The sequence below is a fragment of the Halichondria panicea genome, chromosome 8 (assembly GCF_963675165.1).
Source record: "Halichondria panicea chromosome 8, odHalPani1.1, whole genome shotgun sequence".
NCBI lineage: Eukaryota > Metazoa > Porifera > Demospongiae > Suberitida > Halichondriidae > Halichondria > Halichondria panicea.
Genome location: NC_087384.1, coordinates 427522 through 444424, shown reverse-complemented (window position 1 = coordinate 444424; position 16903 = coordinate 427522). Strand labels below are relative to the sequence as shown.

Sequence of the window (16903 nt, the reverse complement as noted above, 5' to 3'; positions counted from 1 at the left end):
CATCAACAGTATGTCATGTGTTTGCAAACAATATTGAATATCAGATCGTACAAACTAGCCATGTATCATGAATAAAGCATTTTTAAATAGTCAAAAAATACCGAAAAAATCAGTGGGAATAAGTTTCTCGAGTACAACAAGAAACAAAGTAGTGACAGCTTTAGCGTACTGTGTCATGGCTTTGGGGAAATGGTAAGCAATGACAGTTAGTGTCATGAAGCTGAAGCACAGCACACCAGTAAACACCATGAAGAAGGGAGTTTCTCTTTGAGGGAACACAGACAGTTCATGATGTGGGGGTAGTACTTGTTGATCAATGGCCTCCATGTTAGCAGGGTAGGGTGGGAAATGGTGCCCACGCTCGAGCGGAAATGGGATCCGGCGAAACGCTCCCTCCCATGTCGATGAGAGTAGCTGTAGAGCACCTCCGACTTGCTTCCAGTGATGAAGATGATGGAACACATAAGTAATCGCCTCGCTGTCTCCACGCTTGAAATAGTGCTCTGGTGGTAAGATCAAACTCTTCAACTCCAGTAGATACTTGGGGACGTGTGGATTCATCTCAACTGCACAGTGGATGGCATCCACAGCAATCATCTCCGCAGCATTGGGACCTCTCCTTGCAACCGCATCCGGGGAAAACTTCTCAGTGAGAGCCCGTGCCTTCATGAGTGCCAGTGTATAGCACATGACCGTTGACTTGTAGAGGGTGACTTCTTCCTGCTTCTGTAGTAGCTGCTGTACATCGCTATAGCATTGCATCTCCAGTAGACATTCAATGAGACTCTCGTTTATATTAGCCATTGCAAGTGCCCGGTCGTCCCTCAACAAATCTCGAAACATTTTGGATGATTCCTTCAACTTGCCGAGTTTTCTTGCACACACAGCCGATCGGATACGGCAGTACGAACAGACATATTGATTCCTCTCGTGAAGTGGCTTGTACATGGGATCCTGCTGGCTCAAAATATGACTGCCTTTACTTGCTCCTTCAGCTGATTTCAATGCAATTTTTAGCCTTTCTTCAACCTCCAGAATCGAACTAGTTTCTTCTTCAGCCAAGACAATCAGAGCCAGAGGGCAACTGGGATTTATCGAGAGAGCCTTGTGAGCAATTTCAATTCGTTTCATTCTGTCAGGTTCTCGCCACACGCCGTTAATTATCTGTTGATCTGTAGCCCCAGACTCGAGTGAGGGTCCATCGTACGTGAAGAATGATCGAAAATCCATTGAGGTTAAAGTGACATCGTATTCAACTAATGGCTCTCGATTCGTCTCAAGGAAATATCGATTGTATTCAGCTCCTCTAAACAGCATCATAGAGTTTCGGACAGCTTTCACATCGGGCACTTTCTTTAGAGCTTTCGCATTCTTGGTGTCTTTGTTCCGTCGATTCAAAATGAAGGGAAATATCTGGACAATAAACGCTGAGATTCGATCGACAATTGACATACCAAAGTAAGTGAAATGTAGCCATTCCAAAAACATCAAAACTCCAGAGAGAAAACTAGATGTTCCGGTCAAAACGACATAAAACTGAGAAGTGGTGTTATTGAAGAAAGAATCTAGCGTTTCCATAGCTTCACACTGAGTCCTACTCATCTGCTGACGATCCTTCAAGAGCTCCCGTTACTCCAGTATTGATACAATCCCAGGAAAGATCACAGCAAAGACACACAATGCACTTCTTTAAGGTACAAAGGATTCTAATAAAAGCCCACCTAATTAAAGCACTTCGATAAATTCAAATTTTTTTGTGAGGAAAAGAGAAGTTTGAGATGCCTAACTCTAAGCGTAGGAAGAGACAGGTAGCTGCTAATAAGAGACAAGTGGAGAGGGCGAAGAGACAGTTGGAAGATGTGAGAGAAGAAAATCACGAAAATCAGAAAGAAAACATCTATCCACCTGCAAGCAAGATAGCTAGAGGAGGAGGTAGTGATGATAATGAGTATGGTGCTCAGGGCGATGGGTGGGCAGGAGGACTGTACAGCTGGTGTCAGTCTGGAATCACACAGGTACAATACGTGTCTGTGTTAACAAGATTGCCTATTACTTTAATTAGACTCTTCGATTGATGTACAGGTCTATGTGTATGTATGTGCTATGGAAGTGATAATATGTACCTTATAGCTAGCATGAAAATCGTTACATTCTAGTAGCACATTTAGACTGTATTTCCCATATTTAATGTGCATTTCTCCACACACACGCACACCACTTACATGTACACACACACACACACACGCACACATCATGCATACCCACCTACCCACACACACACACACACACGCACACATCATGCATACCCACATACACACACACACATACATAGAGCCTTCAGGTTGCCAAGGACATAGTGTTCCCATCTCGTGTCCTCAAGAGACAGCTGGAAGATGCTCAGGTGCGACTGAAGGAGATGGAGGTGGAGCTACAACAGGTCAAGACTCAGGAGGTACGGGAGAAGAAGAGACTAAAGAAATTGAGGGTGAGTAAATTTGGACCCATATTCACTGATTGTTTCCATTTGTGAGCTTGCTAAGAATCACCACTGTAAAGTACTTGTCAGTTAGAGCTTGTTATAATGGACAAGTTATTATCATCAATGGCCTAGGCAGACCAACAGTGGCTGTACTAAAGAGGTGGCCTGCTAACACAAGTCCAAACACATGATATGGTGACTTTGGGGCCCATTTAACCTGGCTGTAACAAAAAGGTGGGCTGCTGCCCAACATGTATGTAGACTTTGAGGTCCAATAATCTGGCTGTATTATACACAATAGCTAGCTCAAATGTGTCATGTTACTATCTCCTGTTCAGCAATCAACTGGGACCTTTCAACAAGTGGTTGAGAACATTCCATCACCGCCCCCTCCACCAGCAGCACCACCACCGCCCCCTCCACCGCCCCCACCTCCACCACCCTCACTAGCCTCACAACCACAGAGACGTGTCATCACCAGAAGCAGAACTGTCAAACTACAGAAAGTGGGGCAGGCATTACCGGCCGTTACACTAGACGATATAAAGAGCGTGAAACTACGGAAACCCACAGAGAGAAAGGTGCGAATTGTACCAGAATAGTGAGATGGTGAAAATATTTGCGCTCTTTATACAGTAAATAGCTAAAAATGCTGTGAAACATACTTCTTGCAGAGGAGGTACGACACGCGTGCCTCGATTTGCTAATTAGCCTCTGCAACAATGTTGAGCGTGGGCGTAATTATGCCTTGATTATCCGCCCACACTCAACATTATTGCAGAGGCTAATTAGCAAATCAAGGCATGCGTGTCGTACCTCCTCTGATGTACATGCATGCCTTGTCAGTATGGCAGTGTGTATTGTACAGTTTGTATGGTAATTGTGTAGATGTGTTCAACCATATAACGTGGCTCCCCCTCTATAGAAGGCTGTGGTTGCAGGTGGAGGCAGTGGCGAGGGGTTCATGGTGTCACTGGCAGACCTGAGGAATGTCAAACTGAAGAAGACTAGCTCTAGCAGCAGTGAGGCTGCCTCTATCAGGACAGCCAGGAGGAAGTCATTCCATTTTGGACAAAGGTGACTGGGCGCCTACACATCTAGGTCTACCATACTGAAGTCTTATTGCATTGGCCTACCTGCAAAGCATATAGGATTTTAGCCTTTGGTGATACCAAGAGTATATGAAGTACATTTCATGCACTCCTGGTGATACAGATTTGTGGGGTAAAGGGTCATCATTGTCAATAGTGTATTTTGCAGCTGTGGACCTACATCTGGTAAAGCGTCATCATATTCAAAAGCTATATATCAATAGTGTACACACACTTTTCTGTAGGTTTGACGATAGCCCAGAATTCTCCAAACAAAGGGCAGCTCTGAAGAGGATCAATAGGAGCCCAGGAGGTACTACCTGTCATCAGAGATCACGTAACCTAGACACTGGCACTGGACTCACTCCAATGCTCACTAGAGCACTCAGAAGGAAGTTTCAGGTGAGCTTTATACGTTTTATGGTGGCATAGTCAAGAAATAAACCTTAATAAAAGTGATTGAAGAGTTGTTGTTTTCAAAAACTGAGCACTATATACAGCTACTCCTAAGGGGTTTTGAATTGAATGCGAAGGGGCCCAATTTCAGAAGCTGTATAATCTATATTGTATGATGATGCATGGTATCCCAATTAACTCATGATTGTCTTATATCTCTCCCTGTGTGCAGAGTGCCTGTCCCCTGTCCCCAGTGGGGTGCATCACTCCGAGTCCAGTGGTGTCACCAATGTCACATGTCCCACCACCCTCACCGCCCCCTCCCTCCACACTGACGGTAGGACCACCCTCTCCCCCTCCTAACTCGGCACAAACCACAGCCTCTCCAAACTCTATTCTGGATATTAGGCAGATTTAACTGTGGCTAGGTTGTACTTGCTTCAATGATATTTCTATGGGCAGTTTGTTGAATTAATTATTGTTTTCATTTCTATTTCTCAGTAGAGCAGAGCCATTATATATAAGTAGTCTATCACCATGGAAACTGTACAGTACGTATACTATCACCATGGAAACTGTACAGTATGTATACTATCATCATGGAAACTGTACCATATTGTTTATGCAAATATTTTTTACTTGTTGGAAACTTTTATTGAGAGAAGAGATAATTATGGCAATTGATACAATGATTGTTAGTTCTTGAATATAATTATAATTATGGATACAACATGTATACAATGAAATGCCCAGGGCAACAAGGACATTTATATACGTACCATAATATGAGTTTATTGCTGAAAATACTGATCTATAAAATAGAAGTGACATTGAAGCTGAATATTGCAATGAGATTATGTACATTGATGAAACGTGATTATAAGTAAAGAAGCCATATTTACGGTATACGTACATACACGTTCACACCATTGATCTGAATGCATCATCGCTGGTGGGATCCCCGAGTCCAATATCATCAGCCAGATGCAGGCTCAGTCGAGGGAGGGACTCCCCCTCTGAACTTTGAACTCTTGGTCTCGGCCGCTCGATTGCCGAGAGGTTAGTGACAGACTCGGCTGCCAAGGGAACATTCTCGGAGAGTGTTTGCAGAGAAGAGAGAGCCGCGGCACTAGGTGGGCGGGATGTGGTGAGTGGAGGGAGGCGATGCATCCGTGGGAGTGTGCTACAACTGTGTGTGTGTGTGTGTGTGCGTGTGTGTGTGTGTGTGTGTGGGGGGGGGGGTAATCTTGTTCCAACTAAGTCTATAATAACACACAAGACTATTAGAAGGTCTAGTGGATTCTGCCCAAAGTTTATAGGCTCCAAAAAATCTTCTATATAAACATACTCTGTCATGCACAGTTGAGCTGTATAATAATTATGGTAAATCGCAATTAAGTGAAAGATATCATTTCCCATGCACTCACTTTCTTAGGTTGTCCTCTGAGGTACCCAGGAGTGACCTCAAGGATCCTTTACGGCTTCCAGCATGCCGAGTCAGCACTCTCATGCTGGGCGTGGCTCCAAACTCGTCAGTGGGCAGAGACATACAAGATCCCCCAATACTCTCACTCACTGAGCCACTGGGAGGGATGGAGAATAGCATAATTATACTACACATTGGTTCAAACAACAACTGTACATACAGGGTATCATGATAAGGAATGTAACCCCCTTACAATAAAGCTCAGGCACTCTAGGTCCCAAAAACCCTTCACATTACATAGCCCACATTTTGTTTCCCCAAATGGTGTTAGTTTAAAAAGGGCTTCCCTTTACATTGTCTGAAACCACTACTGCAATACTCTTCACCATCCAAATACCGTTTACACAAAAAACGAAATGTACTTCCCCTCCCAAAAGAGAATGCAAATGGAGCATGCATAAGATGTCAACCATCCATGGTCCATTGTCACAACAATATACTTATGGCTAGTGTACAAGAATTGAAGCGAGGTCAGTACCATTGGGCCTGAAGTAAGGTCAAACAATCCAAGCTACACTACATTGTAACATGGGCTGATCTATTACAATAGGGAGGGGGTAAGAACCAGAGTGACCTTACACACATACACCCACCCACCCACCCACACACACACACACACACACCCACACCCACACACACACACACACACACCCACACCCACACACACACAGTGTATACCCGTAGTCCGAGCTTATACTGGTCCCAAGCAGTGGTCGTGTGGAGTTAGTTCTTTGTGCTCTCCTCCGTCCCATAACCGCCTCTCTCCTTCTCTCTTGTGCTGTCACTGACGGCGGACTGCATGAAAACATATCAAACATTAGTAGCATTGATTATCATAAGTAAAGATGTTTGCTGGCCAACAGAAAGTCTATAAATGCAAAGAGGAAATATACTATATATTCCCAAACAAGTTTAAAGCCTATAGCCTATAGCCATATTAATAAGTGATTCTTTTTGATGCTGTGGTGGCTTTTAGAAAAGCCGTTTTGTTGAGATACGTGGTCACATTTCTCAGGCCCATTAATCATAGTTGACCTTTCACCTCTGATTGGGTGTGTCTGGTGCTCTCTTCTTCTCGGCTGCTGAGTCAGCATCAGCGTTGGCAAACACACTCTCACTGTTGCTGGAGCAGGGAGAACCATCTGATACAGAATCCTTCTCGTTCTTGTCCGACTCCCAGGCGTGTTGATTCTTGAGCACTGGAGACTGTGCCCCACCACTGTGTCCGTTAGGCCTGCAGTGAGAATAAAGTTTATAATTATGTTGGCTGCAGACTTCACGGAACTATTGTTTGCAATCAGAGTACAGAAAAATGTGATCAATTTGAACATGTGTAGCACATGCATGCGGAGTATGTAGTCAGTTATAATGATGTGATTTAATAGTGTGTGATCGAATATCCTATAGCCCTTCAAAAAGTATTGCTGCACATCTAGAATGAACAACTGATACGGTTCACCCTTGTTTATAGCTAGCTATAGAGTTGCGGTATAACGTGACAACTTATACTCTAGCTAGCTGTTGATTGGAACTGGAGACACAATAGGTGAGCAACCAAACACTGTAACGGTACCCTCTCTCCCCCCCACTCACACGTTGATGTCAGCCTGACAACTGATGAACGGTGATCCCTTATCCACGATCGAAGTCACGGTCACCCTGTCCCTGTCTGAGGAATCCAGTGTGCTATAGGAGACATTAATACACAGATCACAATGATTGTTGTACATGTATAGGTACATTGGTCGTACAATAAATTATTGAGGGGGATAGAGCACACCTTTTTTTTTTCATGTAGAGGGCAAGTTAGTTCACTGTTCAATATTAAGGTGATCAATGGCTGTACAATTATCAAAATAGTAATCGAGGCTCATTAATATTGCTGTAAGGTGATGAATGAACTAAGGACTGGATTGGATTACTGTAACAGCATGAATAATCCGGTTGTACGCTATCGATCAAAGCACTTCACACCCGACACTATGTAGGTGATGTACAGTCAACCCACACGCTCTAAAATCTAATCTCATAATTCCTAACAAATTGATATATATCGCTTGGAAACCAATTTGCGTGCACGATCCAGAGCAGTGACTAATGATTTTGTTTACGCCAGCGCATGCCACACAGTGCAGATGGAAGTTAGTGAGACTGATTGTAGACACATATAAATTAGATATTGTAATTAAATGAAATCCTCTAACACACATTAGGTTGATTAGGGCAACCCACCATCATTATAACACTTCTAGTAACCTACCTCTCATTGATGGTCTGCAATCGTCGTGCCTCCAGCTGAGAGATGAGTCTCAAGTGTTTGAGTTCTCTTTCGTCTAGGACTGGGCTAGAGATGTTGCAGTTGCCATTATTTCCATTATTGCCAGGACCGGAGATCCTATGGTGGTTTGGAGAAGAGTAGTTGTGTTTGGGAGAGAGCGGTCGTACTTGAAACTGTTTCTTTCCGTAGCAGCTGCAATAGTGAATGTTTGTACAGACCAATAAACACACACAATAATATAGCCATGGACACAACTATGATAATAGTACAGAAACTAAAGCAACAAAGGTGTAGTCAATATATAGGTAACAAACAAATTACTGAGGTGGCTTGTTTAAGAAAAAGCTTTCAACATGAGCTGTGTATATTTCGTACAAATAGCACAACAGTTGCTGTTTCTACATAAGCTCTCAAAGTAATATAGTATGTATGCAGTCAACTGTGATCCAAGACATAACATAACAGTAGGTAGGCAAGCAGGCTGGGTGTGCAATGGACCTGTCTAACATACAGGGGGAGTCTATAGGTAGGCAAGCAGGCTGGGTGTGTAATGTATCTGTCTACAGTGACTATGCATTAGCAACATGATACGATTGAAGGCCTACCACCCGTGAACAAAGTGCGAGCAAGGGTACAGCAGCGATTGATAATTACCAGAGGCAACAACAACTAACGGCTATGCATATTTATAATAGACACATGCAGGAAGCTACGCAATATCAAGTTAGGGATCTAGCATCCAGCTTCATGTCAGTTATCAGGATCAAAAGTAACTGTATTTCAAACGGTATATAAAATACTTACGACTTAGCCACAGGTAACAACATAGAAATATACGGGGTTAGGACATGTCCGCTAGAATTGTACCGCAAGCTATGCTTGTAAAAGTAAAGCACTGGGCTTTAAATACATTAATTCACGCTCTGGAGAAAGTGGCTATATACAGAGCTTCATAAGTGGCTCCTACACAGCAAATATATTCACACTGCCCACATTAGCTACAAGAGGCTGTGAATAGAAGACCACGCACTCCTAATAGCAGCTGCCAATGCCACTAGGGTAACCACTGTGTGCTAGCTGTGTGGGAGGCTGTTGATACAGACTAACCCAGACCCTGTGCATACAATACCATATTAAAGGGATGAGGGGGAATGCATGTATAATGTGATGACTAGGAACTAATTTATAGCTCTATGGAGAGCAGTGACCTGTATCTAACATCTCTCTGAGCCGTTGATTTTTCGCTACACCTTATAATTAAGAATTAAAGGCTTGGGATTTGCTCAATAATTAGCTGTTTAGCATAACTGCAAACAAGACATAGAGGTGATAAGGCAGCACACTATAAAGTGTAAAACGTGGGTACGAGCTAAAAATGCACAAAAATGCACTGTGCTATTCATGCACTTTTATGTTTCTCATTTTGCAAGTGGTCGGTACGGTATGGACTAGACTGACTGACTTACCATGCACACCAGATGATGCAAGCCAGCAGACCCAGGCTGAGGATTGAATGCACTCCTGCTACCACACTCAGAATGATCACTCCACTGTTACAGTCCAAGTCTACAAAGTCAGTGTGTGCAAAATAACCAAATGAGCTCAAGAAATGTGATAGCTAGCCTAGCTAGACTGCAACACAAACTCTTGATAACTTACCAGTCATTTTTTTCTATTGCTGTGATCCAAACACCAAGAAGAAGCTTCCTCACTAAACTGCTGGAACGACAAACTCACCGGCACCTTTTAGTTAGCTGTCTTGAAAAGCACGTTGTTGACAATCACGCAAATTAATAAAACGGAAGTGGTTTTTTAGGTAGGCGCCCACAATAACTAGACCGGAAGTTAGCTTTTAACAGTTTCTATATTGACGACATTTACCTACTATAGAAGCATGGCAAGAGAGATCCAAGAACTACTCACTTTTATGACCTTAGAGTCTCGCATTGACCTGAAATCAGCGGCTCTTCAGTATGTGTTGGGACTTACAATATCAGACGAAGGAAAGGAACTTATAAAATCGACTCTAGCGCTTTTAAGATGTCTGTTTGATCTGCTGATGGACAAAGAGCCTGCCGTGTCCAGCACTGCACACGTGGTCCTTCTTAATCTCTCAAGCAGCGATGACATGCGAGAGGTGATGCTCACCATGGATGTGATACCACGGCTACTGGGCCTGATCGTCAACCCAGAATGGATCGATGCCGACAAAGTTTGCATGATTTTGTCGAATCTAACCCACTCGGAGAAAGGAGCGGTTGAGTTTGTGAGAGCGCTTCAGGATGGACCGGAGTCGGCAACACGTAATGTTACTCTTCATCAGCTGGTGGACATTTTTGATCGAAAGAATTTCAACAAAAGCGCAGATTTTCACTATTTGGCGACTGTTTTTCTGAACCTTTCCCAAGTGGCCAGTGTTAGAAAGTTGTTTCTTAATAAGCAACTGTGCATTCTACCGCGACTGTTACCGTACACACAGTTTGCAGGCTCGAGTGTGAGGAGAGGAGGTGTCGTGGGGCTACTCAAGAACCTCTGCTTTCAAGTGGGTACGTTATATTAAACTATATATAGCTTTGCCACTTACGTACACTAGCGGAACTTTTAACAATGTAATTATGAACACATAAGTGAAGTCTAGTGATGTTTCTTTGCCTACTAGCCATAAACACCAACCGTTCCATGTATATCAAGTTTATTTCCTAATAATTATAGTTTGTGATTGCATGATGATACCTACATGCAGCCAGCTACTGTGAGCTAAGCAGTTGTTTCCATGCATGCAGAGTGCCATGAATGGTTGCTGAGTGAGGAGGTAGACCTGCTGCCCTCACTACTGCTCCCTCTGGCTGGACCAGACCACTTCACAGAGGAAGAGACGGAGAGTTTCCCCGAGGAGCTCCAGTATTTGCCTGATGACAAACAGAGGGAGACTGACCCTGGTGTAAGGAAGATGTGCATTGAGGCCATCACAAAGGTCTGTGTTGCTATATAGTGTCGTAGGAGGGTTGTAATGTACATCTGTATAATTATATTAATTATGATACTAACGCATAGCTCTGGAATTAGGTAGGTAAATTGTTGTCATTGTGTACGACATGTAAGGGCTTGTTGAAGTAGATGTGTGTGTTTAGCAAGTTGATAGCTTACATAGTACAATAAATTAGCTCTAATAACATTTTTACAGTTGCAGTATTATACACAATACACCTTCTGCACACACCCACACAGCTGTGCTCCACTCGTTTCGGACGTGGTTTCCTGCGGTCTAAACAGACGTACCTCATCTTGAGAGAGTACCACAAATGGGAGACTGACAAAGAAGCCTCCCTCGCATGTCAGAAGCTCATTCACACTCTCATAGGTGACGAGCCACAGCAGGGAATGGAGAACTTACATGAGGTGGAACTGCCCGAGGGCTATACACCGTCACAAACCATCATTGCCGGAAACTGTATAGGCTCAGCATAAGAATTATTTATTAATAAATTATGAGACCTTAATTTTGAATAAATCATCCTTCAATATATATACAACGAACTTGGATAAAATTATTAATTGAAGTGATGATGATATAAAATGATATGATTATGAGTTTGAAGAAAAGAAAAGAAAAAACGAAAGTAGATACATGATTAATGGACAGTTAAGTATGAGGATAATGAGGGACTAAACTAGTAATGATGGAGTCGCGATCGTTTCACAATAGAACCTATGGACTTCTTTTCTTTTTTTAGACGCTTGTTTTCTTCACTCAGCTTCTCAACTTTCCTCTCAGCCTCGAGCCTTCTTTTCCTAGAATCCAGAAGGTGCTGCTCTAGACTATTCAACAAGTCTTCAGGGTCACTTGAATCAGATTCATTTGAACTATCATCAATATATATGATGGAGTCTTCTGGTTGGTCAGTTTTATCTTCTAAGGCAGAGTTTCGCTGGTCAACAGGAGGTGATCTGTGAGCAATGATGCAACACACATTAATATCTGTAAACTGATGGGCATTACTTACATTGTGTACTGCTCAGGACATTTCTTCAGAAAAGCTGTCAATACTTTTATCCTGTCCTTAGCTTTCATACCTGAAGAAGCAGTTACACTATAATGAGAGAAACTTTTAGATTTGTACCCGAGGCAGTTCTATAGACCTTAGGGTCTCTTTTCTGGTCAGTGGAACACATTTATACTCTTTAGTAAACAGTGGTTTTTCATTGTACAATACATAAGTCAAGACTAGATAAGAGTGATAAAATACGGTAAGAATTGGAGGAACAAAGAAAGAACAAACGAACCGTTCCTTCTTTCTTTGTTCCTCCAATTCTTACCTGTGGGACAAAGAACAGAAAAAGGAGAGGCTGTGAAGGAGGCTAAGTGATCAGTACTAATTTGTTATGTTAGCAACACTTCCAGAAATTGCACAGTCATGCTGATTGACAAACCACAGACCACAGTTTGCAATTTCATATTGAGTTCAACACTGTACATGTACTCTCATCTACTCCTGCATACGCACGTCGACTGCTGTGTACCTTCTGCCCTAATGAATGTTACATCAGTCGGCCACCAGCTGGGACGATTAGCACTGGAGTATACGAAGTTTCTCCCTGCAAAAAACATTCATGTCAATGGTTATCAGACAACACAAACAACTTACGTTGGGGATTTAAAATCTTTTGAATTAGCGAAATGAGATCAGGTGGAGAGTAGTCATTTGCACACGAGCTGGGTAGGATAAGCTTTGGGCTTGCATGTTGTGCAGCAGTGCTGATTGTGGCTCCAACTGATCGGGTACGATTAGCTCCAGTAGGTGGTGTTTGGTTCATTCCTACAGGCTCTTCTTGATCACTTTCAAAGGAACTTTGTGGGCTGACTTCTCTTACTGGTTGCTTATCACCAACGAGTGGGGAAGAGGTGGGATTGAGTGAGGAAAAGGGTACAATCAAATACATCAATTTGCATAAAACTTACAATGTGTACTGCTCAGGACATTTCTCATGTTTCCAACAGTGATACTATTTGCGATAGCCTTGCTCCCTAAAACACACAATGAAACGATTATGATTAGCCTAGCAATGAATTTTGCACATATCCACTGTTAGGCTGTGCACTTCTGACCATACCTCTCACAGAAGAAAATGCCACATCTTTTGGCCACCAACTTGGACGATTACCACTGATGTAGATGTTTCTGCCCTTCCGACCTACAAAGCCCAATAAATGTCTGCCTGTATAACTAAACAATCATGCACACGCACCTTTAGGGTTCACAATACTTATTATTGTGCTACGCAGAGCATGTAAAGTATATTCATCAGCATCAGAGCTTGGAAGAACTATCTTTGAGCCTGACATCATCTTGGTCTTCCAGGCCAACTCAAAGCACAAAGCCACGTGGACTTGGTATGGCACACTTAGCCTCGACCTCGATCCCAGGCCGCACTAAGGCTATTGCACTTTGCACACAATGACATGCAATATATTTGTCTGGGACCGAGACTAATGGCTGTTATTATTTCATACACACGTACACACACATGCATCATATCAGGAGTGTATTCACCAGGAGTGCGTGAATACACTCCTGATCATACATGGAGTGCAACACTGGTGATCATACATGGAGTGCAACACTCCTGATCATACATGGAGTGCAATGATTATTTACCATTACAAACCACATACACCACTCTCTCTCTCTTTTATGCACTCTTGGCTCAGCATAAAAAATGTGCTGAATTTTGTAAAATGTTAATTATGTATTAGTTGATATAGTTGATATAGGCCTTGAAATCAATCCCATCAAATTACAAACCTTCAATTGAGCAGCATGATCATGAATACAGGAGGGAGGTATAAGAGAGAGTGAACGAAGCTAACAAAAAAATAAAGTGAAAAAATGAAATCCAAATAATAAATTCAGTTAGGTATGAGGGACTACACACTAGTGATGGAGTCGTGATCGTTTCACAATAGAACCTATACTTTTCCTTTCTTCTTTGAGACGTTTGATTTCTTCCGTCAGCTCCTCAACTTTCCTCTCAGCCTCCAGCCTTCTTTTCCTAGAATCCAGAAGGTGCTGCTCTAGACTATTCACCAGGTCTTCAGGGTCACTTGATATGCTAACAGTTTCTTCATCAGAATCATTTGAACTATCATTGACATATATGAGGGAGTCTTCTAGTTGGTCAGTTTCATCTTCCGAGGCAGAGTTTTGCTGATCAACTGGAGGTGATCTGTGAGCAATGATGCAACACACATTAATATCTGTAACCTGATGGGCATTACTTACATTGTGTACTGCTCAGGGCATTTCTTTAGAAAAGCTGTCAGTACTTTTGTCCTGTCCTTAGCTTCCATATCTGTAAAAGAAAAAACTATTACATTTGTACCTGAGGCACTTCTATAGAACTTAGGGTCTCTATTTCTGATCAGTGTAGAACATGTGTGCTAAAAACAATGGTTTTCCTTTGACGTTTACACACATCATACAAATACTGTACACATACTGAATGCTGTGTATACCTTCTGCCCTAGTGAATGGTACATCAGTCGGCCACCAGCTGGGACAATTAGCACTGGAGTATATAAAGTTTCGCACTGCAAAAAAAAACAATCATGTTAGTGTTTATAGGACAATACAAACGACTTACGTTCAGGGTTTAAAATCTTTTGAATTAGCGAAATGAGACTAGGTTGAGAGTAGTCATTTGCACAAGAGCTGGGTATGATAAGCTTTGCATGTTGTGCAGCAGTGTTGATTGTGGCTCCAACTGATCGGGTAAGATTAGCTCCAGTAGGTGGTGTTTGGTTCATTCCTACAGGCTCTTCTTGATCACTTTCAGAGGAACTTTGTGGGCTGACTTCTCTTACTGGTTGCTTATCATCAACGAGTGGGGAAGAGGTGGGATTGAGTAGCCAAGCCCCGGGTGATCTGTGAGGAAAGGGTATAATCAATTTACATAAAACTGTAAGAAGGTGCACCATTTACATTGTGTACTGGTCAGGACATTTCTCCAGGAAAGCTGCCAATATCTTTCTCTGGTTTACAGCAGTGACAATACCAGTAGCTTTGGGCCCTAAAGATCAATAACAAGAGCAACACAATGGACATGCATTATATAGTTACCAAGCAACAAACTCTGCACACACGTGTGTACTTTTGAGTACATTACCTGTCATAGGAGCAAACGCCACATCTTTTGGCCACCAACTTGGGCAGTCACTCGTGTAGAAGTTTTTGCCCCAACCTACAAGAAACTCTAAGACCGCTTGTAGCTAAATAGAATCATACCTTTATAGTTGGAAATACGTGAAATTGTGTTTTGAAGAATATTTCCAGCATATTCATCAACATCAGAGCTTGGAAGAACTATCTTTGAGCCTGGCATTATCCTGGCTCTCTTTGTACCAACTGCAGGGTCTTCTGGTTGGTCAGTTTCAAATGTCAAGGCAGAGTTTTGCTGATCAACTGGAGGTGATCTGTGAGCAATGATGCAACACACATTAATATCTGTAAACTGATGGGCATTACTTACATTGTGTACTGCTCAGAACATTTCTCCAGAAAAGCTGCAAAAATTGCTCTCAGCTTAACAACAGGGATAGTTTTGGGCCCTAAAAAAGCATGCATAATACGTATTAAATTAAACTATTATATATATATACGTATCTGTCTGTGTACTTGTGACTGTACACCTGCACCTGTCAAAGGAGAAAATTCCACATCTTTTGGCCACCAACTAGGACAATTGTCACTGATGTAGAACTTTTGACCTACGAGAAAAATCATAGAAATTGTGGCATGTAGCTAGAATCATACCTTTGTAGCAAGTAGGGTTCACAATGCGAGTAATTGTGCTACGCAGAGCAGCTATAGAATATTCATCAACATCAGAGCTTTGAAGAACTATCTTTGAGCCTGCCATCATCTTGTCTGCTTCAAACCCACGTGGACGTGGTACTAATCGTTTTAGGGAAAAGCTTTGTTAAAGCCTTTGAACAGGTAATGCCGTAGTCTCACGCGATACGTAAAGCGCCGCCAGGCATTACTCAGCCATTTTTTTATCAACTGGATCTAGCGATTGTAGGCCTTGAAGTCATGCCCATCAACTTTACTTACTTTACATCTGCATTTAATGTCAATTTTCTCGCAGCATGATCATGAATACAGGGGGAGCATACATAAATTACAAGAAGAATGAACGAAGCAAACATAAAAACAAAAACAAGTGATAAAATAAGTTGCATTGTCATATCAGAGTGAGGTGCTACACACGAGGGACTAAACACTAGTGACAATAGAACCTACAAACTTCATTTCTTTTCTGAGACGTTTGTTTTCTTCCGTCAGCTCCTCAACTTTCCTCTCAGCCTCGAACCTTCTTTTCCTAGAATCCAGAAGGTGCTGCTCTAGACTATTCAACAGGTCTTTGGGGTCACTTGGTATGCTAGCATTTCCTTCAATATCTTCGTCTGTACTATCTTCATTCGTTTCGACATCAATGATGGGGTCTTCTGGTTGGTCAGTTTCAACTGTCGAGGCAGAGTTTTGCTGATCAACTGGAGGTGATCTGTGAGCAACACACATTAATATCTGTAAACTGATGGGCATTACCTACAATGTGTACTGGTCAGGACATTTCTCCAGAAAAACTGTCAATACTTTTATCCTGTTCTCAGCTTTCATACCTGAAGAAACAGCAGTTACACTATAATGAGAGAAACTGTTGTAGTTGAACCAGCTCTATAAATAAACCTTAGGTCTGGGCTACACACAGTACCTCGGTACTACAATGCTGTGAGCTAGCATAAAGCTAGTTAGTTAACAACTTCCACAAGTTGACATTAAAAGACAATTGCACTATTTAAGTACAGAACAGAACCCAAAACCATTACCTACATGACTATATTGTTGTACCAGCATGTCTAACACATGACATGAACAGTATGTTCCATTGAATAAGTACAAAATACTGTACGCAAACTGAATGCTGTGTATACCTTCTGCCCTAATGAATGTTACATCAGTCGGAAACCAGCTGGGACAATTAGCACTGGAGTATATGAAGTGTCGCCCTGCAAAAAAATATTCATGTCAATGGTTATTAAAATATTATAGGACAACACAAACGACTTACGTTGGGGATTTAAAATCTTTCGAATTAGCGAAATGAGACCAAGT

The 16903-nt window shown here is 42.2% G+C and overlaps 6 protein-coding genes across 8 annotated transcripts; 2 read left to right on the top strand and 4 right to left on the bottom strand.

The window, feature by feature from the left end:
• Positions 1 to 13: 13 nt before the first annotated feature.
• LOC135339493 (protein ST7 homolog) lies at positions 14 to 1622 on the bottom strand. The gene has a single exon (XM_064535617.1). It carries the CDS (start codon positions 1600 to 1602, stop codon positions 91 to 93), a length of 1512 nt encoding a protein of 503 aa, XP_064391687.1. The 5' UTR covers positions 1603 to 1622; the 3' UTR covers positions 14 to 90.
• Positions 1623 to 1699: 77 nt separating this feature from the next.
• On the top strand, positions 1700 to 4619 carry LOC135339497 (proline-rich protein 11-like). Its single transcript, XM_064535623.1, has 6 exons — positions 1700 to 2015; positions 2333 to 2485; positions 2818 to 3060; positions 3405 to 3556; positions 3816 to 3972; positions 4199 to 4619. Exons 1-6 carry the CDS (start codon positions 1779 to 1781, stop codon positions 4382 to 4384), a joined length of 1128 nt encoding a protein of 375 aa, XP_064391693.1. The 5' UTR covers positions 1700 to 1778; the 3' UTR covers positions 4385 to 4619.
• Positions 4620 to 4665: 46 nt separating this feature from the next.
• LOC135339496 (uncharacterized) lies at positions 4666 to 9545 on the bottom strand. The gene is made up of 8 exons (XM_064535621.1): positions 9390 to 9545; positions 9197 to 9296; positions 7713 to 7922; positions 7046 to 7138; positions 6495 to 6686; positions 6131 to 6247; positions 5394 to 5549; positions 4666 to 5155 (listed from the first exon to the last, which is right to left on the bottom strand). Exons 1-8 carry the CDS (start codon positions 9394 to 9396, stop codon positions 4888 to 4890), a joined length of 1143 nt encoding a protein of 380 aa, XP_064391691.1. The 5' UTR covers positions 9397 to 9545; the 3' UTR covers positions 4666 to 4887.
• A 45-nt stretch (positions 9546 to 9590) lies between these two features.
• Positions 9591 to 11294, top strand: LOC135339498 (protein HGH1 homolog). Its single transcript, XM_064535624.1, has 3 exons — positions 9591 to 10276; positions 10514 to 10704; positions 10959 to 11294. Exons 1-3 carry the CDS (start codon positions 9625 to 9627, stop codon positions 11196 to 11198), a joined length of 1083 nt encoding a protein of 360 aa, XP_064391694.1. The 5' UTR covers positions 9591 to 9624; the 3' UTR covers positions 11199 to 11294.
• Positions 11269 to 13121, bottom strand: LOC135339499 (uncharacterized). 3 transcript variants are annotated; one of them, XM_064535627.1, is made up of 8 exons: positions 12978 to 13121; positions 12843 to 12923; positions 12691 to 12756; positions 12377 to 12608; positions 12252 to 12326; positions 12015 to 12047; positions 11735 to 11804; positions 11269 to 11678 (listed from the first exon to the last, which is right to left on the bottom strand). In XM_064535627.1, exons 4-8 carry the CDS (start codon positions 12543 to 12545, stop codon positions 11402 to 11404), a joined length of 624 nt encoding a protein of 207 aa, XP_064391697.1. In that variant the 5' UTR covers positions 12546 to 12608; positions 12691 to 12756; positions 12843 to 12923; positions 12978 to 13121; the 3' UTR covers positions 11269 to 11401. The 3 variants fall into 3 exon arrangements, with proteins under 3 accessions (XP_064391697.1, XP_064391695.1, XP_064391696.1); XM_064535625.1 differs by having other exon boundaries at positions 12377 to 12756; XM_064535626.1 differs by lacking the exon at positions 12015 to 12047 and having other exon boundaries at positions 12377 to 12756.
• Positions 13122 to 13516: 395 nt separating this feature from the next.
• Positions 13517 to 15683, bottom strand: LOC135339495 (uncharacterized). Its single transcript, XM_064535620.1, has 10 exons — positions 15542 to 15683; positions 15424 to 15495; positions 15258 to 15336; positions 15014 to 15201; positions 14895 to 14969; positions 14711 to 14798; positions 14373 to 14653; positions 14245 to 14319; positions 14012 to 14081; positions 13517 to 13955 (listed from the first exon to the last, which is right to left on the bottom strand). The coding sequence occupies exons 1-10, from the start codon at positions 15648 to 15650 to the stop codon at positions 13664 to 13666; spliced, it is 1329 nt and encodes a 442-aa protein (XP_064391690.1). The 5' UTR covers positions 15651 to 15683; the 3' UTR covers positions 13517 to 13663.
• Positions 15684 to 16903: the final 1220 nt, after the last annotated feature.

Bases quoted from the DNA above. Each gene is read 5' to 3' on its own strand.
- LOC135339493 (XM_064535617.1), bottom strand. From the start codon at position 1,602: ATGAGTAGGACTCAGTGTGAAGCTATGGAAACGCTAGATTCTTTCTTC.
- LOC135339497 (XM_064535623.1), top strand. From the start codon at position 1,779: ATGCCTAACTCTAAGCGTAGGAAGAGACAGGTAGCTGCTAATAAGAGA. The intron at 2,016-2,332 runs GTACAATACGTG...ACACATACATAG, and splicing joins GTCAGTCTGGAATCACACAG to AGCCTTCAGGTTGCCAAGGA. The intron at 3,061-3,404 runs GTGCGAATTGTA...CCCCCTCTATAG, and splicing joins GGAAACCCACAGAGAGAAAG to AAGGCTGTGGTTGCAGGTGG.
- LOC135339496 (XM_064535621.1), bottom strand. The intron at 6,248-6,494 runs GTGAAAGGTCAA...GTTTTCATGCAG, and splicing joins CCAGACACACCCAATCAGAG to TCCGCCGTCAGTGACAGCAC. The intron at 5,550-6,130 runs GTATACACTGTG...CATCCCTCCCAG, and splicing joins AGTATAAGCTCGGACTACGG to TGGCTCAGTGAGTGAGAGTA.
- LOC135339498 (XM_064535624.1), top strand. From the start codon at position 9,625: ATGGCAAGAGAGATCCAAGAACTACTCACTTTTATGACCTTAGAGTCT. The intron at 10,277-10,513 runs GTACGTTATATT...CCATGCATGCAG, and splicing joins GAACCTCTGCTTTCAAGTGG to AGTGCCATGAATGGTTGCTG. The intron at 10,705-10,958 runs GTCTGTGTTGCT...ACACCCACACAG, and splicing joins GCATTGAGGCCATCACAAAG to CTGTGCTCCACTCGTTTCGG.
- LOC135339499 (XM_064535625.1), bottom strand. From the start codon at position 12,671: ATGTATTTGATTGTACCCTTTTCCTCACTCAATCCCACCTCTTCCCCA. The intron at 12,327-12,376 runs GTAAGTTGTTTG...TGTTTTTTGCAG, and splicing joins AAAGATTTTAAATCCCCAAC to GGAGAAACTTCGTATACTCC. The intron at 11,805-12,014 runs GTTCGTTTGTTC...CTGCTTCTTCAG, and splicing joins GAACAAAGAAAGAAGGAACG to GTATGAAAGCTAAGGACAGG.
- LOC135339495 (XM_064535620.1), bottom strand. From the start codon at position 15,650: ATGATGGCAGGCTCAAAGATAGTTCTTCAAAGCTCTGATGTTGATGAA. The intron at 14,082-14,244 runs GTATACACAGCA...TTTCTTTTACAG, and splicing joins ACCATTCACTAGGGCAGAAG to ATATGGAAGCTAAGGACAGG. The intron at 13,956-14,011 runs GTAAGTAATGCC...CATTGCTCACAG, and splicing joins TGCCCTGAGCAGTACACAAT to ATCACCTCCAGTTGATCAGC.